Below are 20,776 nucleotides of genomic sequence, written 5' to 3'. Positions count from 1 at the left end.
AGCATTTAGCCACTTTAATAAAAAGTAGAATAGTGAATTTAAAACAAATACTCCATTACAAGAAGTCCTGCAGTTAATATGTTGAGTATAACTGTAGCATGTAGTATCAAAAGCAAAAATGATGAAGCTTAAGTATTATCACTACATTATTATTACTGACGTTAAAGTAATGCTTATGTTTAAGTAGCATTTTAGTGTTTTAGTTTAAGGTGTAGATTTTTACTTTATATGCTGTTAGGTAGTGTTATCATTTAAACTCTTATCCTGTTCTGTACAGAAAGTCTTAATCCATGAATTTACTTTTAAATACATCTGTAAAACAAAAAGTACAATACTTACCAAAAAAAAGTTGTGGAGTAGAAATATGAAGCGGACGTACGTCAGATTTGTACTTAAGTATAGCACTTGTGTAAATCTTCATTCGACACTAACAAATGGACTATTCCTCCTTCGTCTGTCACGTTGAAAAAATTGTAAATAGTTTGTTAGATGGTGCAAAACCTAAAAATGTTTAAATAGTGAACCTGCAGAAACTTAGGCATAAAAGATAATACAAACATGCAAAACACCCTGATTTGTTCATATTCAGGTGTTTAACTTACAAAGGAATGATTGTTTTCCTTGTTATATTATTATTCATGCTACCATGAATAAATATAAAAAATGAACGCAACAATATCAACATTTCTCAGAGGCCCTTATTACAATATTTTGTGATCATTACATTATACACCGATCAGGCATAACATTATGACCACTGACAGGTGAAGTGTAAGGATGTGAGCAACTTTGACAAGGGCTAAATTGTGATGGCTAGACGACTGGGTCAGAGCATCTCCAAAACTGCAGCGCTTGTGGGGTGTTCCCAGTCTGCAGTGGTCAGAACCAAAAGTGGTCCTAGGACAGAAAACCCATGAACCGGCGTCAGGGTCATGGGCGGCCAAGACTCATTGATGTGAGTGGTGAGTGAAGGTTGGCCCATGTGGTCCGATCCGGGCTGTGTAGCTGCAAACCTGTCAGGGTTCCCATGTTGACTCATCCACCGCTGAAAGCGCTTACAATGGACACGAGCATCAGAACGGGACCACAGAGCAATAGAAGAAGGTGGCATCATGTGGATGGCCGGGTGTGTATACGTCGCTTACCTGGGGAAGCCTCCAGTGGAGGCAGTGTGATTCTGGGAAACCGTGGTCCTTGGGTTCTGCTGGGAAACATTGGGTCCTGCCATTCACGTGGATGAACCACCTACCTAAACATTGTTGCAGACCACGTTACACCCCTTCATTGACACAATATTCCCTAATGGCAGTGGCCTCTTTCAGCAGGATCATGCGCCCTGCCACACTGCAACAATGGTTTGAGGAACATCTGTGGGACGTGTTGGACAAACAAGCCCGATCCGTGGAGGCCTCACCTCGCAACTTACAGGACTTAAAGGATCTGCTGCCAACAGGGCTAACAGGGTCATGGCTGTTGTGGCGAGAAAAAGGGGACGTACACGATATCAGGCATGTGGTCATAATGTTACGGCTGTTTGGTATATAACAATGCCTGATACAAACACATAATTCACACAATAATAGCCGGACAAACTTTGCGTTGCATTCAATACAAAATAGTTGTGGTTTATTCTTTTAGGAACAAAAAATGGCAACAACTAAGTGTCACTTCTCATAACCAGCGATATCTACAGGAAAGAAACAACAACGGTTCCTTCTATCGATTACCATTTCCCACCAGGTTTAAAATGATAACTTCAAATGTTTGTCATGTGGTTTGCCTCGGTGTGCATTTTATTCACATTCGGTCTATTCTGAACATTAAAACGTGTTCATTTCAATTTCATTTCCCCTCAGTCTTCATGCCTGCAAAGAAAACATCCGTCCGCTTTTAATTTCACGGTTGAAAATGCTTTTTTGTTTACACAGCTTCAAAAACACTTGTGTCTGTACAAATTCCTATGAAAAAAATAGAAATGACACTTCTGAGGAAAAAAAAACAAATAAGAAATCCATCATAAAAGAACATTTACATGCCTGATTGAAGCCTAATGTTATTTTGACTTTTGTTTCCCTCTTGCTTGTTGTCTCCTGGTCGGTTTGTCCGTTGATGCCTTGGATTGTATTTTCTCTCAAGGGCTACAAAGACAGATCCACAGACAAAACACTACATCCCCAAGAATGACATCCAGCTGTGCGTTGCTATTTTCTGTTTCTCTCTTCACTGGGTTTTTAAAAAATGAACAGGGACGCAGATGAAGCAGAGATATGGGAGTACATGTCGTCGTTTGTCACTTTCTGATCAATCTTCTTAAAGGGTGTTTGTTCTATGTGGTCCAGCGGGCTCTTTAGTCCATGTGTGCTTGCCTTCAGTATTTCTACTTCACTGCTGGTACAGTTTGACGAGGGGTGACTTTAGTGCAATGTTTCCCAACTTTCTTTGGGAGAGTTATTTTGATGATTTGTGTTATCTGCTTTTTTTAAACTAGCCCTTGGTTGTCTTTCTCAGGGGGCTTCTAGTTTGAAACAAACAGGCCCATTTCTTCTTCTTCAGTCCCTCTCAGGCCCACGGGTCCTTTAGTTTGGGGGCTTCTCCTACAGAGCAAAAAGAAGCCGTATGATAAAATAGCCAGTTAAAGACTCATATTTATCCGTCCTTTCAGCCTCCACATTTGCAGACAGTCGGCTCTTTATGGATTGTTGTGTCCAGTTTTTCCTTCTGAACGGATTCCAAATCAGGAACTAGCAGGATGTCGAAGGTTTAAACTTCACACACGGGAGAGAGCACAATGTCAGACCTCACTAAGCCAGAGCCGAGAAGAAAAGAGGGAGGGGTGTTTTTTTTTTTTGTAAACGACAAACATCCACTTCATGAGCCCACCTGCCCCCTCTCTCTTCCATCTCCTCCTCCTCTTCCTCCTTCTTCTTCCCTCCGTCTTTACAGACTAATACAGCAGGTTTGGATGGGGCAGAAGGGGGAGATTCGGGGGAGGCTGTAGGTAGTGTGGTAGGTAACAGCAAAAGGGAAAGGTTGTCCCTGTTTTTGAGGGAGGGGGAGGGGGGGTCTGTGTGTTTTTGTGTGTATGCATGTGTTGTGTGTTTTAGAGAGTGTAGACGCCTCGCTGTGAGGCTGTTAGGATTGTTTGAGGCGCTTGCGTGGGGGTCCGAGGAAAGGGCACTGCGCCGAAGCCAGCGAGCGGTACGCTTCGGCCACCAGGTGAGGATGAGACGCCACCATGGACTTCCAGCCTGCTGTCTCCATCACCTCTGCAGCGTGACTGGAGAGACAAATAAAAACACATTAGTTCAAAGAAAATTGATTTCTATATCATTATTACACCAGGCTGTAAATAACAACTACATTAATCCGTTAATGTCATGAGTGTTTTCTTGAGGATATTATTGGCCAGAATATAAGTCAGTATTTTGGCTATTTTGGGCGACTATGGCTCAGTGGTTGCGATTTGATCCCTGACTGCTGCAGCGTCCTTACCAAGACACTGAACCCCAAGTTGCTCCTGAAGGCACAGCCATCAGTGTGTGAATGCGAGTGTAGAAGCGCTTCAAGCGGTCTGAAGACTAGAAAAGAGCTATATGCAGTCAGTTTATCTTTTGTTTTGTCTGGAATTTCTTGAAAAAGTAGGATTTCAAATATTGTTCTTGAAAGGAGAGACCATCAGTGTAAGAGAGGACTCAAGAGAGTGTTGCTTTATGGTTTGCATGTAGCCTTGTTGCTGCGAGGATAGGGAGGCTTCATGTGTCTCTCTTGGTTTATTCTGAGCACCATCAGATAAAGACAAATTCTTTGTGATGTAATAATCACTTAGCGATAAACCTGATTCTGAATCGTATCCTTATTCAAATAGGATAAAATCTGTTTTATCTGTGAGCTTCCCTGTTCATCTCGTCATGCAGCTTCACTTCCTTTAGCGTATTTGTGGCGGCTGTCAGGCCTGCAAACAAGATCACCTTGCAAGATTTTAGGAGTGCGATATGCAGAGACTTGTTGGGAAAAGTAACACGATCAACCTTTAGTGCCAACAATGTGACGAAAACGAAAGTTAAACTACATGATTAATGCTTCTGATTCAAGACTCAAGGAAAAAAATCCACCCCACATCATTCCCTGTGTTTGATGTGTGACTTTCTAACTCTCACATCTCCCACTTCGATGTTGAAATTTAATCTTGAAACTTTCCGACATAAAATCTCAAATGGAACAGCCGGCTAGCTTCTCCCACAAATTGGACAAATGAAATTGTAACATTGTAAAAATGTAACTTCAGTTAGACTTTTATGTGAAGTTGTGTCGTCTTGTATCGCAAGTTTGAGTCACGAGTTTTGACCTTCAGAACTTGATGTCCAATTTCAACAAATTTCACAGCTCAGAGAGGTCAAACTTAGATTTGTTTTTAATCTCTAATATTTGCTTATCTAATCTGTGTAGCAGGACTTTCTTTCTTCCTGACCTATGGCTGCTCTATTATGGCAAAAATAATACATGTTATTAGAAAGCATTTTAACTTTTTGGGTCCTCTGCAATGGAAATACAGATGATTGCTGTCTGTATCCTTTGCAGAAGGCGTCATCTGTCTGCCTGAACTCATGTAAATGCAGTCGTGTAGCTTTTGGGGAGGGGTGAATGAAAAAGGATGCACTGGATTTATGAAACATTACAAAACGAGAGCATCATTGCGAGTAAGGCAAAACCGAAAGTGAAGATTTGAGTTTCGTTCTCTTTAGCGGCACCTAATGGCGATAAACGATAATTGCGGGAGCACACTTCCCAATTTAACGAGACGTCCACGGTTGGCTCCGGTTGTAACTCTTGATTTTCCTCGCTGACGGTCGCTTTCCTTTTTAGACTGTTTTCCTTCATCTGAGCTTCGAATTTGTTTCTTTTTCTTTGGGTTTTCACTTATTTTTGAAGTTGTATCTGTAGTCATCGATCTTTTCTTTGTTTGTTCAGCCATAGTAGATTACTGTTTACCCGCAACACTCGCAGAGACCGGAAAAGCAGCCGCTTAGCTCCGCCTACCCTCTCAGACAGACCAACCACTGCTGGGTGATGGAAAAGGCGTCACTAACGGGGCGCCGCTTGGGATTTTTGTCTGCGAAAGTCGCCACTGACACAGTCTGTAATACTGCGAATGCAAAGGCTTTCATCAGCGGGCCATAGGCTCAGTAACCATTGTGTTACCTCATTCTGCGATAGACAGGGACTTAACAGACATTTATTTACATGAAAATCTGAGATTATGACTTAAAGCTAAATCTGAATCTCTAATAATTAATAATCAACTCTTTGTTTCACTTCCAAAAGTCAAAATGATGAATTGTGCGACGCTTACAGAAAAGTCAGAAGGAATATATTCAGGCTGAACATCAGTGCAGACAAACTGCACTTATCATCACACTTTTATCCCCGTGAACAGGAGGTGACAGCACACATGGTGAGGAGTCAGGCTGCCCCGATCCCTCTGAAAGCCTCAGCGTGTATCAGACAGACCTCTACATTAGGGGACATGTGAAATTAAATTACTGACTGTCACACCACGAGATGAGGCGAGAGGCTGACACACAAAGTGGTAAAGTAACACAACAACAGAGACAAAATGTTCAGTCGACTCTTCGGGACGTGTGAGACCTAATTATAAGTGACGACAAGCCTTTTGTCTGCGTGTGAACTCACTAGTTGATGAAGTCGACGGCCTGCGTTTTGAGCTGGTCGGCGCTGTGCAGGTCAGCCAGGATGAGGATCTCGGCTGCGTTTTCCACGGACAGACTGGTGCACAGAGCGTCCTCGCACATGACCTTCAGTCTCTCCAGAGCGTACTGACAAGAGAGGACACAGCATCAGTATTCATGAGGAACCCGCTGCCACATTTCAGTGATGATGATTTCAGCGTTACAAAGTACACTGAAACATCAGTCTGCGATGTCAAGCCTCAAACAAAGACTAAAGAAAGACGACAATTCATCCGTTCTTTAAGATATAAATACGATAAAACCAACGTTAAATAAACATTTCGCTGCTCGACCTCAAAGAAAAACTGTTTCCCAAAGTCAAGTTTCCAATTTTGTGTCATGTAGGAGCAACATCAGCGTGAAATCATCCAACTGTCTCTACAAATCCCGTTGGCTTACTGTGCTAATGGAAACTGTGCAGTTGTGTCGTCTCAGGTTATAATGCATCTCATTACCTTTACCTGTGAAAACATCTGAAGGTACATTCTGCAACAAAATAATTCTAATCACATTAAAAACAGCCAGTATAAGCCAATAATCAGTTAAATTAAAATCCCTAAACTGCTCAAATCAACAGATTTTAAATACTTCAACAAACAGGAAACCTGCCGATTCATCAGGCAGCCATGTCTCAAAATGTCCAAAGATATTGATGAACTTAAGTCTCTTTTGTTATATTCACCTTGTCTGCTGCTGCCAGCAGGTCGTCAGCCATCTTGTCCAGGTTGGGAGCTTTGTCTGTGTAGATGAAGCACATCATCTCTTTGAAAACCTCGGGCTCCACGTCATTGATCTCCACGCGGTTCTGATGTAAAACAGACGAGGAATAAGGTCGCATTAATGATTTTCAAAACAGAAGCTCTAAAATACACGTCAAATAAATGTTTCTCAAACACGGTTTCTGTCATTATAGTTAGTTCTTATCAAGCTGATTTATGTCCAAGTGTTCATTTTTCTGACAAGTTTATTTTTAATCAGCTATTTGATGCTGTCAAAATGATGATTGACAGCTCTGTTGACAAATCCGGCTCCTGCAGCCGATCTGTTCCTGATCAGCAGAGAAGAGGAGGAACGGTGAGAGGAGACGTAACGAAGACGTCTACGTCTGCTTCAGACCAACACAAAGAAGCTGTTCTGCTGTTAAACACGCCGATGTTCGGGATCTTTGCTGTTTTTTTTCTGGTAAGTGAAGTGTGTGTTTTGGTTAGCGGAAGTGGCTACGGCGGCTCCACCCGCCGATCTCTTCTGCGCAGCTCTGGCTCCAAATGACGTCACCATTGCAAGACGGAAGCGCCTATCACAGGGGCTGTTTTGGCTTCAACTTGGTACAGTGAGAGCAGACGGAGACGCTTCCATCTTTATATACAGTCACTGCTTTTTCTAATTCTTTTTAATGCCTGTCAATAATCTAATCAGGTTTTTTCCCAATGCCATAAAAACATTTGTTTATGGTTAAAAAATGTGAATCCTCAGGATAATGTTGGAATCTTCTTTTTATCGCGCTGTAGGTTTCAGCTGCAGAGGTGAAATCACGCTGTCTCTATAATTTCAATGTTTACTTCACGTGTTTCTCTTTATTCGGAGCACCATCAGATAAAGACAAATTCTTTGTGATGTAATAATCACTTGGCAATAAACCTGATTCTGAATCGTATCCTTATTCAAACAGGATCAAATCTTTTTTTATGTGAGCTTCCCTGTTCATCATGCAGCTTCACTTCCTTTAGGGTATTTGTGGCGGCTGTCAGGCCTGCAAACAAGATCACCTTGCAAGATTTTAGGAGTGCGATATGCAGAGACTTGTTGGGAAAAGTAACACGGTCAACCTTTAGTGCCAACAATGTGACGGAAATGAAAGTTAAACTACATGATTAATGCTTCTGAGTCAAGACTCTGCAGCAAACGCCCTGTATTTTATCTTTCCATTTAAATGTTGATGAGTGAAATATCAGATCTGAAAAGTTTCCAACATGAAATCTCAAATGGCCTTGGTTTAAAAAAAGCAACATCTGGGCAGCCTCTCCCACAATTTCATTTCTCACAGTCACGTGCACGAATGAAAAAAAAAAGCAATTCTCTGCTTCTGCAGCTTTGTCAGTGAAGGATGAATCCTGACCCTCAAGTACGGCAGGACAATTTCATTTCAGGTGCGCTATCGTTCAGTTTCACCAAACAGTGCTGCAGCCGTTTGACAGCACACAATCCCTCACTCACTTTAAGCTTCCACACGGCAGGGAAAACCACCGAGGAACAAAATGAATTTATTACTAAGAAGGAAAAAAACAGCTCTGGGAGCTTCGGCTCACCTTTTTGCTCTCCTCCATCTCGTGCTCGAACATGGCGCTGAATACAGGGGACCGTGCTGGAACAGAGACGCAGAGAGAGATCAGGAGGACAGCAGAGATAATATGGCAATAATCAAGCAGATCAAACAGACAGAGGGCGAACGACTAAATACAAAGACCTTAAAATGTGGAAGAACAAAAATACTGTCCACAGTCTCATATCCGTACCTGCAAGGATGGCTTTGTGGGCCTGAAACTCCTGACCGGCCACGCACAGCGAACAGTCCGTGAAGCGCGAGTTCTCCCACAGACCTCCCAGCTCATCTGCTAGCCTGCAGTCAGGCACCTTCACCATGTTCATGGTGTTCTGCCCGGATATGTTGACCGAGTCCTGCACCACACTCACCTGAGGGACGGAAATTGAATGGACTGAAATACTCCAAAAGCGTGTGCTTCACTTCACTCTGTAATCTGAAAAGGTACGAGCCAAGAAGAGCAGGCGGCTTACCTCGCAGAAGAGCGTGAGCTTGTCGTCAGGTAGAAGACCGTTGGCCTCATCTAGGAGGAAGTCTCTCCGGATGAACTTCTTAAAGCCCCAGTCTTTCCCCTGGACGAAGCGATACGCCCTCTGGCTTTCTGCAGGACACAAAGTCACAAGAGCTTTAAAACACACTCCAATTTACGATGTAACATCCAGCATTGGACTCTTTTCTGCTGCAGTTAATAGTTTGTGTGACCCGGCTGACTCACCCATGGCTTTAGTCTCCTCTCCCTTGGCGTTGAGGATGGAGAACTTGAACTTGGCGCGCACCTCGGCCTTCGGACAGCTGACCAGCAGCAGGTAGAGAGACAGGTAGTCTTTGCTCTCCTCATCCAGGCCCTTCGGATTCACTCGCAAACACCTGGAGGTGGAGGAGGGTTAAACAGTTAAGCTCTCTAGTAAAGGGGATGGAGGTCATAATGTATTTAATAATCATTAATAGTGTTAAAGGGCCAGTTCACCGATTTTAAACCTCAGTCCTATCATGCTATAAAGGGGAGCTAATGCCATTATGGTAGAAAAAATGCAATTTGGCTCTGTGCCTTTGAAGGACGCCATCCTCTTCCCAAGCGGGCCCTGGAAAACCTCCTCCAGATGAAGCGTTTTACGTAGTATGGGAGCTTGTTAATCTACACTTCCTCAATCTAAGACGCCGCCTCCGATGTCATGTCTCGCTCAAAATCGTCAGGTTTGAAATGTAGCCTGCAGACCTGAAGATTTTTTAGACGATCCACCGGTATATTCTCGTCGTATTTCGGATTCTGTACCGCTCTGAGACATCGCCTGCAGCGAAAACGGTAGTATTTCACTCCAGCGTCTCTCGCTGGACCGTTCCTTTCAGAGGGAGGGGCGCAATGCATGCTGGGTGTTGTAGGAATGCAGAATGGGCGAAACCACGAGCTGTTTGTTCAACTTTCTCCACAGCTGTGGCGCCAGTTTCAAATGTTATTGCTTCTGTCGCTTACAGAGAACACCAGCTGTGATTGACAGTCTGGCTCCATCCAGGGGCGAACTGCTCCTTTAATACACTTGTAGAGCTGTTATGTTAGCTTTTGCACTTTTTTTCGATGAATTCATGACCAGTGCAGGTAGAAATCTGCATTTTTATTATTGTTGGGATACTGTATAATAAATACGCCCGTGTTTGAGGATCACACTAAGTGAAATGTTGCATTGTGGGTCTGATTTCTTAGTTTTTTGGTTGATAAAGGGATGAAAAATGTAGATTAACAAGATCTATGTAGAAAGTAGAAAAGAGGGCCAGTCATAACCTTCATGTTGGACTTTCTAGATGTTTCTGAAGAGTCTCCTGAACAATGCAGTAACAACTTAAACCCACCATTTCAGCTTGTCATTGGCCCCAGAAGAGAAGGTGGAGCTCTTGATGACCTCACCCATCTCCTCACGACAGAAGCTGAAGTTGTTGATGGTCCACATGTAAGAGAACTTCACCACTTTGATCTGACGAAGGAAACATATTCAGTAAAGAACTTGATTCATTTGACTGATCAGAGCGTTACGGAGTCTGTTCTGCTCATTGTACCTGAGTGTAACACCAGCTCTCGGCCACAGGCCCGCTGGACATTTCCGCAGGGGGAGGGGGACTCGGGACTCTTGACATTGCCAGCGTGACAGAAGGTGTCGGGGGCAAGAGGGTGAGGAGGCGGAGGAATCTGTCGCTGCCACTCGTCAATGTTCAGTCCTGACGTCCATCTGCATCAGTGCACGCCAGATGGAAGCAGTTTGCCCCCTAGAAGCGGACACAATGTGAGAGTGATAATTGATCAGATGAGAAATTAAATCCTCCTTGAATTTCTTACAAAGATGCAGGAATCACACACATTACACAGGAAGCCATTTTTACAACAGAGCTCAGCTCATTTGGATGCAACACAGGCTCTGATTCTTTCACTGATCCGGTTAAGATTGAATATCGTTTCATGCATGCGGCCACGCTGCCTGGTCTGTGGTGCTGTTGGGGGCACGATGAATTGTCCCTGACCCACTGGGGGACAGCAGGAGATCGATGGCCCGAGTCTGTTCTGAGATCAATACCCGCCGCAATCGCAATTAAGTCTCAAAAATGAACTGTAAATAAACAAGCTGCCTCTCGGGACTGTGGCGGGGGTCGGAGCTACTGAGAGGCCAAAATACAAGTTCCCACAATTAGCTTTAAGGCACATGTGTGGCAGATTTGTGTGCACTCCTGCTCCTCCTCCAAATACAGACTCTAACTAACTTTACCAGCATGATCGCATACTGCATGAAGGCGATTCAACTTATTCCTAAAGACTTTTTTCATCTCCTTTGCAGTCCACATCTGCAATACAGCATCTTTAACTTTAATTCAAACAGCATCAAATCGCAGGATAGCGTAGGACTTTAAACATTTGAATAAAGATTTGTGAAAGGGAAAGTTGGCGTCGGCAGACATTTGTTTTTTTGGTCTTTGAAATAAAAAATAAAGGAAAAGTCTGGTCATGGCTTCGACTATACACTGTATGAAAAGATGGATGACATGACAGCTCCCTGAAAGTGAAGCCAAAACAATTACTGCTGTATAGGTCATAAAGCCCGCCTCCTCCATGTTAACAGATGGGATGTTGGAGCCTGTATAACCATCTTGAGGGTGAAAGTGAACTATATTACCAGAATGAAAAACTTCAAACCTGTGTGAGGAACATATATCAAGTAGAATGAATGTTAGACATCGATGTGCTTTATGCTAAAAAGTGATTTGTTTTACTTATTGTTTTAAAAATACACTCTGACCTTTGAGATCAGAGATAACTGTCACGAGTTAGCTGTTTTCCAGATAGCAGGGTTTTTTACACCGAAACCAACCAGCTAATGGCTAAAAGGTCAGTTTCGTTTACACGGTTAAAAATAATCAGAGATGAGACGTAATAATAAAAAATGGGAGTTTCTGCATCAGGCGGGGCATCCTTCGGGAACATAAGATCGTGCTCTGTGAATTTTTATTCAGTCTCTGTTGCTCGGCCTTAGATTCTGGTTGTATTGTGGGTCTGTTTTTGGACTCAATAAACCTTGTTGCATCAGATCCTGTTTTTTCTCATCTCATTTTGGAGGGACTTCAGTTACTTTTAATAGGTTTTTGTATCCAGATTTTAGATGCGTACAGACTTTAAATTGTCAGTGTTTGGAGAGGCCCAGGCCTCATCAGGCCCTTATGACACGACAGGGACATGAGTCAAACTATAAAATCAAAATACACATCAAATACATTTTTCTCAAACATGGTTTCTGTCATTATAGTAAGTTCTTATCTTGCTGAAGTGTTCATTTTTCTTACAAGTTTAGTTTTAATTAGTTATTTTATGCTGTAAAGAGGATGATTGACAGCTCTGTTGACAAATACGGCTCCTGCAGCCGATCTGTCCGGATTGGCAGAGTAGAGGAGGAACGGTGAGAGGAGAGGTCATTGAAGTTTCTGTGTCTGCTTCAGACCAACACAAGAAGCTGTTCTGCTGTTAAACACACCGACGTGCGGGATCTTTGCTGTTTATTTGGTAAGTTACGTGCGTGTTCTGGTTAGTGGAAGTGGCTACGGCCGCTCCAGCCGCCGCTCGCTACTGCGCAGACTCTGGCTCCAAATGACATCACCATCGCACGATGGCAGCGCCTATCACAGGGGCTATTTTGACATCAATTCCATACAATGAGAGCAGATGGAGACGCGTCGTCCATGTATATCTACAGCCATTGGTTACGACTTGGAATTAAAGTAGTCTAGCATGACTGAGACCTCATAACTGCAAGCAGCACACAGAAAGGAAAGGATAGGCCTGCTGATATAATACATCACTGTTAGAGTCAGTTAATCCCATGTAAAGTCAAAACAAACAATATAATCCTGTGTAGTCAAAAACTGATTACTCCTCTCTGCCACATCCTTCTGTTGTTGACCAAAAGTGACTACAAACAATGAGCCACACTGAGTTACATGAGCCTGTCTCTCTTCTCTTATACACCTTCCTGCTTCCAGTAGTCTTCACCCAAGTATCAGAGTGAATGAATCCACCACAGAAAACAGTCTGGTGCTGAACTAAAAGGTTTGTTCAACCCAATTGATTTAACTGATTTAAAGAAAGTAGTGACCCTGTATTAGCTGCATGAACAGACTCTTCTCCTCGACTCGTACAGGGTAAAGCGTCACAACCTGGTGAAGGAGAGAATACATGAAACCACCGCAAAAAGCCGAGCACACAAGCTTTCATTGGTAGTGACGACAACAAGGACAAACGCGGTGGTTCGTACCAGACTAGGAGACGCACAGGTCAGTGTGAGTGGTTAATTATGTGATAAAGGTGTGCAGGTATTGTACTGCCCTCAATTCTGCACATAATGAAGAAGATAAGGACAAATTACCCGAGCGGCACAGGAGCCAATCTTGACTCGGTGCCAGATTCAAAAGCTTTCGTCATCTTGCTGCAAGGTCAGTGCTGAACAGGGTTTTCTCTGCTGTATAACAGAAGTCAGCTTCGGGACCAGGACCCTCAAACTATTCATCTGTAGCTGTTTCCTCCCACGGTTCAATATTTTCTGTTGCCTATAAGCCTTCATCTCACATTCAGAGTGTTTAATGTTTTCATCCACAATTCAGTTTGGGTAAAAACACAGTGTAACATTTGTGATAGCTGGGAGCTGAGCGTTCTGCTCCTGTTGATCACACTGAATGAAGGTGATACTGTACATGGACAGTGATGCTGCTCAAAGGCTATGAGACTTCACAACAGGGCTGTCGACAAAATATTCTAAATTTGAATTTATAACCGATATGTAATAAAAAAACATACAAATATTTGATTATTAAAATTATGCAAGCTCTCGCGTGTTCTTGCATGTCCTCTCGCGCACTCTCTTGGTTGTGGAGCGTCTTTCAATGCACACAACATCACTTAATACCATGATACGTTAATAATTACCTTTAGCTGAAACAAGGAGCAACTACCGTGTGGGATTGATGGCGGAGAATTCAAAGCCCAGCCCGGCCTGAGAGAGAGAGAGATCCTTAACCCCAGCATAACAGACTGGTAGAGGTATGTTGATTTTTTATGTTTAAAGCCACCACAAATCTCTTAAATCAAAATGTCATCATCTGAAATCTGAGGATGTTGTCTTCTCTACTTTCTGCTAACAATCCAATAATGTCACTTTTTATGGATACAAAAATTAGTGGTCGACTGATATGGGTTTTTCAATGGCTGATGCCAATATTTGGAGGGCAGGGCGGCCGATGGCCGATATGAGGCCGATATCATGTTGTTGCCTGTTTTTGCATTTGATAAAATACAAAAAAAATTTGACACAAAATTGCTAAACTTAACATTTGTTTAACACTGTTGTCTGAATTATCTGCAAGTAGATCTGCATTCCTTCTGCAGTACACTTAACAATAAAAATTTTAAAAAAATTAATTAGTATACGTGAATGAAAAATAAAGTTTTAGTGCACTTGGGAGAGAACGAAAATTTACAATTTAAATTACAATTAAAAAATTATTTAACAACATTATTGTAGTTATTGTTTAACGGTGGAGACTTCCCCTTTAAGAACGGTGGCCGTATGTGTGATACATGTGACGTCTGGCAGGTTTGCTATGGGAAGTGAGTGTAGACTGTGTAGAGAAAGTACCTGCGGCCGACTGCGTGAGGTGCATGCTTCAAGCCAGTCACACAGACGAGGCTGCCTGCGTATGCAGACATATTTTGTTTAATCGGCCGTGTGAGCGCAGATATCGGCCGACGCCGATTATGTCAAAATGTAATTAATCGGTCTATCGCTAACAAAAAAAGCTGCTGTGACAGTCATGATACAAAATGTTTATATTGTTTTAAGATTTAAGAGTAAACTGCTGAAGTAGACTATTGCAGGGTGATCAAACTTTAACTCACAATTTAATGCAAATAATTTGGAGAAGCCGCAATAATTTAAACTCTGGACAACATTTAGAGGGATCATATATATGCATAATATTTATTTTGGTTTCTCCACGTTTTCCTCTTCTCCTTTTCAAAACAAGACTTGAATTAATTTCTGTTACAACACTTAAAAGTTATGTATCGATACTAAGGGGGGGACAAAATATCGATATTGCAATATATCATCCTCCCGACTGGTGTGATAGAATCATCGTATTGCTGGAGCCAAATATCAATATTTTTATTTTTTAGCGCTCTGAACAGATCTCCCTGCCAGTTTGAGTCACTGCATCATGGTTTTATCTCAATTTGTGTCAAATTCTGTGAAACTGACGCCAAATTGCAGTGAATAATACAGTAATCCTTTGGATTCTTCAGTAAATCAGATATCGTGATTGTCAAGCAATATATCAATTATTGCAGAATCGCTGTATCGGGATATTATCGTGGGTCACACATCACGTATCGTGAGTTACCCTGGGACTCCCTAATCGATACCGACTGGGAGAAGAACATCGACCTTCCCACTGAGTGGAAAGTAGCAGGGCTGCTCTGTGATGGCAGAAATCATCAACACAAATACTTCGGTCAATATTGAAACCATGATAATTTAACATGATTAATTTATCACCCTAGCTTTTAGCTGAACTAAACATGCCGCATCCACACAGAGAGCGATTCTGCATTCACATAAACTCAGGCAGACGGCACACATGTCGCTTAAGTGGACAAGAGCAGGATAGAAAAAGCAGCTGAGGCCGGCAGAGCGTCACATTAAGTCACTGATTTAAATAATTTTGTTGACCTCTATGTGAGGGAGTTTACGACGGATGTTACATAGCGGAGAGGAGATCTTGGCACAAGAAATCTTGGCATCAAAAAGCTAATGATTTTGCCAACTGTTGGTTCTTCCTCTGCCTTCCAGAAGGTGTGTCTGTTTGCTGTCTAACTCGTGTGGATGCAGAGGTTCGGACTTTCAGCACACGGCTGTAGAGAAGGGTGCAAATCAGAATGACGTTTTTATCATTATTATTTTGCTTTCATAATCGTTGAAGACAGATTTATGAATTAAAATAAATAATTTAATCCCCCCCGCCCTGGAAAGTAGCTTTAATTTCAATCTGGTACGAAGCTTCTCGTCTGTGATTAAGTATGAACACGTCTGTTTTTCTGTGATATGTTCATCACAGTAACAGAGTAGTATAATTGCCAGCAAAGGTCCTAACCAATAAAACACCTTTTTGGATTGGACAAGATGTTCGTGGCATGAATAATACCCTGTTAAAACTCTATTATGAGGTAAAAAAGGGAGTGTAACTAATGAAGTATATCAGAAGAAAGTTACGTCTTTCTTACTGATTTACTCCTCAGCTCCGATAACGCTGCTAAGTAAAGCCAACAAAAACGCTCCCACATAAAGAGCTCGGTTCAGCCCAGTTCCAATGAAGAAGAGCCAACCAATCTTCTTGACTCTTAAACAACAGCATCTGGTGAGATGGAGTGAGACGGAGATAAAGGAAGGGGGTACAGGGAGAGAAAATGAAAAGTAAAGTGATAGAGAAGGATAAATGGAAAAACAGGTGGGGAATGAAAGATAGGCCACCGTCTGCGGGACCAGTCGAAGAGATAAATTGCCACAAAAAGCGGTTAGATGGAGACAAAAGAAAATCAAACAGAGGTATGAGAGAGGAATCAAATACAGGCTCTCAGACAGGTGAACGCAGACGAAGACGCACGCTGCATTTAAACTGTCCCAGCGCCTTTTACACAGTTTGTGTGCTCCAATTTCCTCCTCATCAAACTCATTTAAAATACATTTCACGTTCTGCATTGGTTCTGTTATAGCCGTTCAGTAATTATCTGACCAAAATGTAGGCGTTTCTTTTGGAAGCTGAAGAGTTCTGCACTGTTTTATCATGGTGGATAGTTCAGGAAAACTATGCATGCATTTAATCCAGCTTCACTGCATACTGTAACACTGTTGCAGAGCTGTTTCAAGCTAACGCTAACGGAACATTTCATAATGCTGCAGCAGGTCCACAGTGAAATACTTTAACAGGCAAAACATGAGGTGGCTTTTCTTTTGAAGTAGCTAGAGGAACAAAATATACTTGTATCTACTTTAATCTACTTGCTCTGACTGTGATCATTACTCAAAAATGTGTCTCAGAAAAAGATACTAGGGTCATATTTTGCACTTTATGGTGAGCAGATTAGCTTAAAGTGACAGGTTGCACACCTCAAACTTCTCATTAAGCTACGCTGCCCAAACATGCACCGATCACAGACTCTTCAGTTTCCAAAGAACAAAACACAAGCTGGCACCAGCAGGAGTCAAAGCAAGGTGATAAATCACAACAGTTGTCAGCAGAATTTAACCAGACAATCAATGCAGTTATTGGAAATATAATTGCAAAGTCTTTAACAGCTAAACCTTCAAACCTTTCAATAATTTCAGTCTTAGTGAGAAGTACGTTAAGCTTTTCCTAGAATGAAATCTTAAACACAGAATTAAATTGTATGAATGTATATTTGTGGAGATATGATACCTAAGGCGGCATCGTGACCACACTGTTTCTGCTGACATTTCACTCCACCACCACGAGGAAAGCCAGAAATCAATCTCTGCGCTAAATTAAAGACTGAAGGAATGGAGGCATTTCAGACAGCAATATCCAAGGGGGATGACAAAAACTGCAACCCTTGTCGAAGTGTCAGTGAACACAATGTCTATTTCCAAAGCTGCGGTCTTTGAGGACTGCAGTAAGCCACAGACAAACCTTAAAAGTATAATTGGTACAGGGACCCGGGATCGATTGCACGCCGCGTGTTGGGCCTCTGTGGCAGCGATTTCATATTCTGCCCTCGGTCACGGGGCTCCTCCGTTCCTAAAAACTCAATCTCGGGGAGGTATGAACTATTGATTTCGCTACAGCGATCGGCTCACCTCGCTCTCATCCCTGGCTTTGTGCAGACCCACAATTACACTGAGGGGGATTTGACAGGGCTAAAAAAGCATTAGCACCTAGGCTTCACCTCCTGCCTGCACTTCCTCGCTAAGACCCTCCTCACATCTCCAGGCAGGGGAGGTTAGAGGGAGGAGGGAGCTCAATGCATATCTAATGTCTCCTGTCACCTTGTTCATACCTTCACCAACAGCTACATTTGACATGTTGACCTCCAAGGGCAGACACTCCTGCAGGCTGCAGAGCACAGCGTGAAGTCCAGTTATCATAGGTTTAATTAGGGTATCCGAGGAGCAGTGGAGCTACTTTTTGGGGGGAATTTGAGCGTTTTTTCATGAAGCGGTGGTTTTTACTTTCCTTGGAAGTTGCAACGGAAAATTAGCTTCTGAAAACAGACATTATAAATAAACTGACAGAAGCGCTGTTATTTCCTAAATCAAGTGCTTACTGACCTTAGAAAATAATCTGGTGTGCCCAAATTTTCAAGGCATCCATGCCCATTAATTGAGCAGCAATATAAAAAAGTACACAACATTTTACTATGTTTGATTTAAAATCATGAATCTACCGTGTGTGGCAGACACTACTGTAGTGACACCAGGAGAGGAAACGTTTCTTGTGGCTTTCTTTTTTTGGAATTTAAGAAGCAGCTGTAGCATTTCAATGTCCACATTACAAAAGGCTCTGACACTTTATCCACTAATTTATTGGTAAAGTCTAATGAGGAGTCTGTTTAAAAAGTGAATATGTTGACACAAGCCAGCCCCAACAGAGGACATCTCAAACACTGGTTTGTTTATGCAGCGATCACATTGCTCTTTATATTGTTAACGTGATAAGGCCAATCTAGAGAGCTAATAAAATAAAGGTCTTATGACGACTGAAAAACATGGATGAGACATTTGATACAAGGGAAAGTTTGTGATCCACTTTCATGACGCAGAAATTTGGTCACATGCATTGTTGAGGTGAAACTTAAAAGTCGTACTTCATCATTTTCCTAATTTCATTTCTTTTTTTTGGGACTTTTGAAAATAGAGAGTGCAACCACAGTGAGTCATGACACTGAAGGTGAGCTCAGCTAAACTGAGTTATGAGCACTCAGTCTATCGAGAAAGCAAAGAGGTTCAGACCCTCAAGAAACACTTAGAGGCTATTTTAAATCTGCAGTGTGGCAGCACCTTCACTCCATTTGACAAAAAGCAGCAAAAATTAGACCAAAGTACTACAAGAAAGCTTCATCTCAAAGGTTACACTAGGGCCAAAATCCTATATTACGATACAGAATTTTTCATATCTTGATAATGATATATCATGTTTTCTAGTAATTTAACAAATAATTAGTCCATATGAAATAACCACATGGTAAAGCCTATTTTTGGATAATCCTGTGTGAATGAAATAAAACAAATAAAACAAATAAAAAGTACTGACTGAGTTTCCGTTTGCGCTTGAGTCCTTTTCTGCACGTTAATGTCCATGTTAATAAACAACGCCTCCCTATATGGTTCGCTCTGCGCAAGGATTAGAACATAAAGCAGTTCAGCTGCTGTTTTTTATCATGATAGGGAAGATATAGAAAAACACATACGATAGACATTTTCATATCGTTTTGACAATGCATATTGTCATATTGCCCAGCCCTTGGTTACACTTGTGTTCCAATATTACATTTTAAAACATTTTTACCTAGTCAGGGATATTCGTATTTGCCTACAGCCAGGATGAATACTTACTTACAATATCAATTTATCACTTACAACATCAGAAACTATGGCCAAAAGATTTTGTGTAAAGCCGAACCAACCCATCCTTCAAACAAAAAATCTGTATGAAGATAACAATGCTGTCATTGTTTTTACAACCTGCCTGGCTACATGAGAGATACACAAAACCTCCTTCCAGTATATAAGTGTCTTGGTGTTGGTCTGGTTCCAGTGACACTGACTCACACACAGCTCCGTGCATGAACTGATACACCAGTATTAAAGGATAACACTGTCCACATCCTCAGGGTCATACTAATCTCTATCTTATCCCTTTCTACCCAAACAATCATAAACGACAGCATGTCAACTATGAGTTTCTGAGCAGCATGGAAAAAAATACTACAGAAAATAGACTTTCTAAGGCTTAACATTATACATTAAATTATCCACTACAGAACATTAAATTGTTCTAATTAAACAATATTATAAAGGCCCATGACATTATTCATCTTAGTCCCACAAATACATTTATTATCTTTGATCCGAGGCTTAAAAAAAAAAAATATTCAAGGTTTTTCTGTTAAATTATTCTACTATCTAAGCTTTGTATTGTGGCATTTAACGTTGGGAGCTGAAGCTCGGACTTTAATGTAGGCGGTGACAGGAGCAGGTAGTTAACCTGCTAATACAGATAACCGATAATTATATCTTTATTTTGAATTGGCTCTTTACTGTAGCCTCGTGTGAACACCGTTGTCTCCATAAAGACAAAAAAATCCCATAAACCATTCACAACGTCTGATACCGTTAAAATTGAAAAATAAACTACAAATAATCCAGACAATCTGACGTTAGCAGGAGAGCTAACACGAAGAAGCTAGTTGATTAGCTAGCCCTCTCAATGTAGCAGCTAACCTAAGCCAAACAAAAAGGTCGGGGAAATTGACGAAAAACTCCGATTAAAAATACGACAAAATAGCCTTCATTGTTTAATTTAAAGAATTCAAAGTCCGTTTTTCTGCTTTCTATTTAATTTACCGGTGGACTTACCTTAGTGTTGGGTTATAATTATAACGCTTCTTGTCCGGGATCTTCTGTTGTTGTTTGCTAACAGGCTAGCTCTCTGTAGAAGTGGCAGAGCTTGAGTCTCTCGAACAGAGCGCCCCCTGCTGCCGTGGAGGAATTTCACGGCTCACGAGCACTATGACTTCTATAGTATGATCAAAGTTTACATTTCTCTATATATCTGTCTTTGATTTTATTTGATGCCTATTTGTACGAGAATTTGTCTGGTTCATTCATGTGGGTTCAGGGGCAACTGTTAAATTTTAACACCGTTTTAATTTAGTTTTAGTTTTATCTGTATTTTTTATTTTTTATATATATATACATTATGTATTCAGCAGTTTTTCAGAAAATAAGTGTGTTGTTCTCTATACAAGTATGGGTCAAAACAACAAAAAACTAAACAAAGAATAACTGTGAAAGAAAGAAGAAAAAAGATGGGGGTTAGATAGAAAATAAAAATATAATTTATCTTAATTTAATCAGCAGACTGTTTGAGATATTGCCAAGTTTATTAACAC

General features: G+C 41.5%; 1 protein-coding gene across 1 annotated transcript; it reads right to left on the bottom strand.

Annotated features, from left to right (window-relative positions):
• Positions 1-1,609: 1,609 nt before the first annotated feature.
• LOC138593334 (speckle-type POZ protein) lies at positions 1,610-20,313 on the bottom strand. The gene is made up of 10 exons (XM_069664307.1): positions 20,241-20,313; positions 10,117-10,323; positions 9,913-10,034; positions 8,783-8,934; positions 8,541-8,668; positions 8,261-8,438; positions 8,054-8,109; positions 6,430-6,552; positions 5,692-5,834; positions 1,610-3,277 (listed from the first exon to the last, which is right to left on the bottom strand). The coding sequence occupies exons 2-10, from the start codon at positions 10,192-10,194 to the stop codon at positions 3,133-3,135; spliced, it is 1,125 nt and encodes a 374-aa protein (XP_069520408.1). The 5' UTR covers positions 10,195-10,323; positions 20,241-20,313; the 3' UTR covers positions 1,610-3,132.
• Positions 20,314-20,776: the final 463 nt, after the last annotated feature.

This window comes from Semicossyphus pulcher, unplaced genomic scaffold, assembly GCF_022749685.1.
Source record: "Semicossyphus pulcher isolate SPU_LCO1_2020_fin unplaced genomic scaffold, fSemPul1.0.p SCAF_16, whole genome shotgun sequence".
Classification (NCBI taxonomy): Eukaryota; Metazoa; Chordata; class Actinopteri; order Labriformes; family Labridae; genus Semicossyphus; species Semicossyphus pulcher.
Note: the sequence above shows the minus strand (reverse complement) of the source record. Positions and strands in the feature narration are given on the sequence as shown.

Bases quoted from the DNA above. Each gene is read 5' to 3' on its own strand.
- LOC138593334 (XM_069664307.1), bottom strand. From the start codon at position 10,194: ATGTCAAGAGTCCCGAGTCCCCCTCCCCCTGCGGAAATGTCCAGCGGG. The intron at 10,035-10,116 runs GTACAATGAGCA...TTCCTTCGTCAG, and splicing joins AGAGCTGGTGTTACACTCAG to ATCAAAGTGGTGAAGTTCTC. The intron at 5,835-6,429 runs GTGAATATAACA...CTCTCTTGTCAG, and splicing joins TGCTGGCAGCAGCAGACAAG to TACGCTCTGGAGAGACTGAA.